Below are 5000 nucleotides of genomic sequence, written 5' to 3'. Positions count from 1 at the left end.
GAGGAATGCTTCTTGGCTCCCCCGGTAAAGAAGAAGTTTGTGTGCCATCCGTCGCCGGTGCACACACTGGCCGCATTCCACCCCGTGAAGGACGTTGTAGCGTGCGACCTGCTGCACATGGTGTACGGCACCATCATGCCCACGATCTTGCAGCAGCGCAACAAGCATCAGCACGTCCTCAGTAGCATCAAGGCAGGGCAGTTGGACGCCACGGCATTCAATCTGCCCGCCAGCACGCACCTGAAGGAATTCGTCGCCGGGTCGGCGAATCTTTTCCGGCCAGGGCAGCAAGATCAGGAACATCAAGGCACCAGTTACCACTGCCACATGCTGCTCTATCTGGCTCGTGAGGCTAAAGAGCACGGCGTGCTGAGTATGGGCGCCTTTGAGCAGCACATAGCCAAGTGCACTGGCCTCGGGGCCGTTAAAGACGATAATGTGGATGTGTTGAAAGATGTGGTGGAGAAGGTGCGCCGCATTGAGCGAGAGCGACAACCATCCCGCGATGTCCCCGTTCCGCTACAATTTGCCAAAACGACTACCCAAGGCCGCTACCCAAGGCCGTATGCATGAAGCCACACTTGCAATTAGTTGGAGCGCGTGTCGTCCAAAGCAGTCCTACCGCTAAGTACCATGGCCTGTCCGTCCCTCAAGAATTCGCATCAAAGCGGGACAGCATACGCCGTTGGCTGCCAACGTCTCATACTTCTTGGCGAAGGACATTCGCGCCAAGATGGTATGCATGGAGCATCAGAACGAGTTCCCATGTTGGACATGGATCACGCCGACCTTTAAGGTAAGAGCCCACGCGGGGTGAAACCGGGCTGGTGGCTCAATCATCATCACACGCTTCCCTTTCTCACTCCTCTTGCAGATGCCGTCCCCGCGGAAGTACCGTCCACTGCCACCCAAACCATCTGTCGGGAATGGTTTCTACACGTTCGTGGGCTAGAATCGTCCGCAACACCGCTGGACACTCCTCTCCTGCCGTTGGCGGGTGCGATGGAAACGGATTCAACGCACCACCGTACGCGTCTACACCTTAATCCAACTCCGACTTCCCGCGTCCGCGTCAGCGTGCGAAAACCTCACACTGATCGAGCACTGCGATCGCTCGGAGTTACGGACGGATTGTACGATACGCGCAACGATATCGCTGTTCGGAACACTCGAGCCTCGTCCATCGTTTGCTCCCCGTAACCCAAACGAACTGTGGGGGAAATAAAGAACGACCGCTATCCAACTGATGGCGAACACGGAACAGACGCTTCTTGCGGGTTACTTGCACACACGGGTTCCGAACATACAAAGGATTCTTCGTCCGGTCCGGTTCGGTGACCGGATTGGATGCTCACAGGGTAGGTACTTGGTTACAAAAACCGGCGCGTTTCAGTTCCGGACGGAGCGGTCGGAGTAGTTTTCGTGGTGACGAGGGTGTGCGCTCAGCACCGCAGGCCTGGTTCTGCAGGATGCCAGGATGTGTCCAGTGCACTGTCCGGTCACTTCCGCTTTGGGTCCAGTTTTTGAATTTTCGCGTCGACGGCGCTCCGTGCTTGACAGGGTGACCACGCTGAATCGGTTGTGAACATCACCGTTACCTTTCTGTGCGCCAAGAAAGCGTTGAAATCCGGTTTTGAGAAAAAAAAATGATTTTTTCCTGAGGAGGTGGCTATCTGGGCGCGTGGAAAATCAATAACTCTGTGTCACGACTTTGAGCAGCAAAATAACAAAGGACTCGGTAACAACAAAATTTGCGTTTCCAGCGCTTCTATTCGCAAAGTACAACGTTTTTCGTGGACGCGGTTATGTTGTGAGGCTTCCTGGTTTGGTGTCGAAGAAAGATAACAGCTTGATACTAGGAAGCCACCGTTAGTTCCTTGATCTTCCTTTCCGATCAACCACCGAAAAGTGAGCATCGCGCTAGCATCGGCCTAAAGATGAATATAAAAATGCCGGAGTTTGATGTGAAAAAGTTCGTGAAAGGCGCGGGATCCACGCTGTCCCGTGTCGTACAGGTAAACACCCTGGATGGCGGTTTGCACCGAGTTATTCTACAACTTGCTTTCGTTAAAGCTCACGGAAGAGAAACTCGGTACGTCGGAGAAAACCGAGATGGATGCCCGATTTGAACACCTTAGCGAGCGGTCGGATTCGGCCAAACTGTGGACCGAGAAGATAGTACGAGACACAGAAGCGGCGATTGTGCCGAACCCGGCGAATCGAGTCGAGGATTTCATTTTTGAGAAGATCGAAAAGCAAAAACCCAAACGGCTCAGCAACCTTGAGTACCTGGGCCTGGACATGATCGAGGCTGGCGGGGAGTTTGGCCAAGACGGTCCATACGGCAGTGCTCTGATCAAGGTTGGTCAAGCGCAGCAGAAACTGGGATCTTGTGAGCGCGACTTTATCGGCTCGGCCGGAATGTGCTTCATTCAGCCGCTTAAAAAGTTTCTGGACGGCGAAATGAAAACCATCACTAAAGAGAAAGGCATCCTGGAAAGCAAACGGTAAGACCAACATTTCACCGTTTGGTATAGTCGTTCAATCTTCCACCTCATGCCACTTCTTTCTCTGCAGACTCGATCTTGATGCGTGCAAGAATCGCGCTCGGAAGGCTCGCAGCATGATCGGCCAGCAAACGGTAAGAAATGATTGCCTTAAAACAGGAATACGTATCGCATATGTATAGTCACTGAAGAGAAACGTTAACAAATTTCCACTCACTTCCGTTAACTTTGTTGAGCCTTGCAATGCGCAGTAGACTAACAATTCCGTTCGTTTTCAATGCATCGACGCGTAGAAGGATGGAATATCGCCCGAAGTGGCATTAGAACAGGTACAGTGGCCCTTTACTCGAATAACGACCTAGTCACCGGTAGCGAAACGGCTCATGTTGTAATAGATTTCTTGATTTGATTGTTACGTCGCTTATAGTTGATTTGATTTGGTTCACATAATCCCACAAATGGCATGCCGATTGACATCCATCATAGGATCATTGATAGACTCTAGCTATCAGCTGGATCAAATGTAGAAATCGATTGTAATTTTGTCTCTTCACGTTGCAGGCGGAACGCGACCTTCGAGTAGCACAGTCCGAGTTCGATAGGCAAGCGGAAATCACCAAACTGCTGCTGGAAGGAATCAGCACTACGCAAGCAACACACTTGCGCCACCTTCATTCACTAGTCGAGGCACAGGTTCGGTACTACGGCCAATGCAATAAAATAATGTCCGATTTGCAACGAGAACTGGTCAGGTAAGTGTCGAATGTTCGGTACCATCCATCTCGTCTCACAATCCCGCCGCAAGTAATTAAGGGATACCATTTTGAATGTGATCGTTGGCATCGGTACGTGCTGTTGAGCTGACATCTCATTTTGATCCAACACTTAATTTTCATTAACTCATCGTTTGCAAAACCCGTTCTTCTGGTCGTATTTGTTCTTTTCATCCCTTGCTGTCCTGTTTCCGGCTCTATCACTATCTCTCTATCTCTCTTCTCTTTTCTTTCGGGCTGCTCTTGTATTCTTGTAATACTGATCGATCTGTAATCTTGTAATATTGATACGAACCTGTCAAATCGATCTATCTCAGCATGCGCCCTCCAACGCCAAGGTTGCGAGTGAATAGTGAAGACATTGATCTAGCTTGTGGGCCCCCCTACCTAAGCAAATCCCAGACACTAGACAGCTCACAACATTATCAACAGACGATTACACTGCATCCGGCTTGTTCCTCGAGAGGCACGACCAAAGTGTGCTCGATCTCGTCTTCCTCGGCTCCGGAATCTTTTTCGATCATTGACGACAGTGTCATTGCTGCGTTGGTGGCCGAAAGTGATCCTAACGATGTGTCCGTTCTTTAGGTTCATTTAGAGTTGATTTCCATTCTCCCCAACATGTATCGTATTATTTCCGATCAGCACAAATTATGGTCATCACTTTCAAAACCTTTTTATGTTGGTTTGTAGTTTAGTTGTTGCAAATTTGGTGCCTAAAATGTAGGAAGCTGCACACAATAATTAGGATAGTTGCTTTTAGCATCAATTCTCCCCCTTTCGTCTTCTTTAGATGCGCGATCCACTCTGTCCAGCCGAAACAAATGTATTTCACACCAGTTTGCTAAATTTTCATGATTGTTCCAAACGCTTCTTAGTGAACCCTTCCTGTTAGTTGCTTACCAAACGGACAACGGCGTATATCCGATTGATTTGGGAGTACATCCCGCTGTGCAATGATCGTCGCAGTTGCCTGTTGTGTGGCTGTCTTTTGTTATTGTTTTCTTTCTTTTTGTCTCTCTCCTACGGTACAAAACGATCGGTCGATCGATCGATCGATACGGCGCGCCGATTGTATTGGATTTTTTTTTCACGGCTACACGATTCTGAATTATTCCATACCGCGTTTCGGGTGCTTTGCAAATGTAGCTTGGGTGGCCCTCAACCGTATGTACCAGTAGCGGGATATGAAGAAGAGGATACCTTAACTCATCGGATGAACAACATCGAGCTGGGAGCCAACGCAGGTTATCACCGGGCGCGTGTGCTCTGTTCGTACGATGCCAAGGACGGTACCGAGCTGAATCTCACATCCAATGAGGTATGTATGCGATTTAAACTGAACCTTTCTGTATTGCTTTCGCCCTTCATCTTTTACACGTTTTACGATGTGTCTTTTCTTCAACCGTAGGTGATCTTTGTCTGTGAATGCAATCCACCGAACAGTGACTACATGAACGGCAAGCAGGGTTTGCTGAAAGGATTGGTACCCAAGGCGTTCCTTGAAATGTTGGATGATGAGTAGAAAGACGGTGGGCGATTGGCTGTCGGCGCCAGTCTTTTGTTAGATAAATGGTGAATCGATGATTCGCTTTTGCACCAAAATTTGCCAGGATATAAATATTAAACATTACTTGTACGGTTACATTACTATAATAAGCTCTGTTGCAAAGACGTTCACGAATGCCGTGAGTCGAAAAAAGGCGTTTCAACTATCTCT

At 49.1% G+C, this 5000-nt stretch overlaps 3 protein-coding genes across 6 annotated transcripts in view; 2 read left to right on the top strand and 1 right to left on the bottom strand.

Annotated features, from left to right (window-relative positions):
• Window positions 1-1503, top strand: part of LOC126576978 (uncharacterized) — a 1989-nt gene extending 486 nt beyond the window's left edge. The window contains exon 2 of the mRNA XM_050238322.1: window positions 1-1503. This exon is cut by the window's left edge and continues 107 nt beyond it. Within this exon, the coding sequence (XP_050094279.1) occupies window positions 118-573 (456 nt within the window). The 5' untranslated portion in view covers window positions 1-117 and the 3' untranslated portion in view covers window positions 574-1503.
• Window positions 1-1526, bottom strand: part of LOC126576973 (divergent protein kinase domain 2A) — an 8254-nt gene extending 6728 nt beyond the window's left edge. The window contains exon 1 of the mRNA XM_050238312.1: window positions 1356-1526. The gene's annotated coding sequence lies outside the window, so the exon portion shown is untranslated. The remainder of the gene's footprint in view (window positions 1-1355) is intronic.
• Window positions 1527-1710: 184 nt separating this feature from the next.
• LOC126576974 (endophilin-B1) overlaps window positions 1711-5000 on the top strand; it is a 4347-nt gene continuing 1057 nt past the window's right edge. Inside the window, exons 1-7 of one of the 4 annotated variants that reach the window (XM_050238315.1) lie at window positions 1711-2015; window positions 2074-2507; window positions 2578-2641; window positions 2801-2836; window positions 3069-3259; window positions 4430-4601; window positions 4692-5000. The exon at window positions 4692-5000 is cut by the window's right edge and continues 1057 nt beyond it. In XM_050238315.1, the coding sequence (XP_050094272.1) occupies window positions 1938-2015; window positions 2074-2507; window positions 2578-2641; window positions 2801-2836; window positions 3069-3259; window positions 4430-4601; window positions 4692-4805 (1089 nt within the window). In that variant the 5' untranslated portion in view covers window positions 1711-1937 and the 3' untranslated portion in view covers window positions 4806-5000. Of the gene's footprint in view, window positions 2016-2073; window positions 2508-2577; window positions 2642-2800; window positions 2837-3068; window positions 3260-3597; window positions 4408-4429; window positions 4602-4691 lie in introns of those variants that run through there. The other 3 variants (XM_050238317.1, XM_050238316.1, XM_050238318.1) reach the window with 3 other exon arrangements.

The sequence above is a fragment of the Anopheles aquasalis genome, chromosome 3 (assembly GCF_943734665.1).
Source record: "Anopheles aquasalis chromosome 3, idAnoAquaMG_Q_19, whole genome shotgun sequence".
Taxonomy (NCBI): Eukaryota; Metazoa; Arthropoda; class Insecta; order Diptera; family Culicidae; genus Anopheles; species Anopheles aquasalis.
The sequence above is the reverse complement of the archived record's forward strand: the minus strand, read 5'-3'. Positions and strand labels throughout refer to the sequence as shown.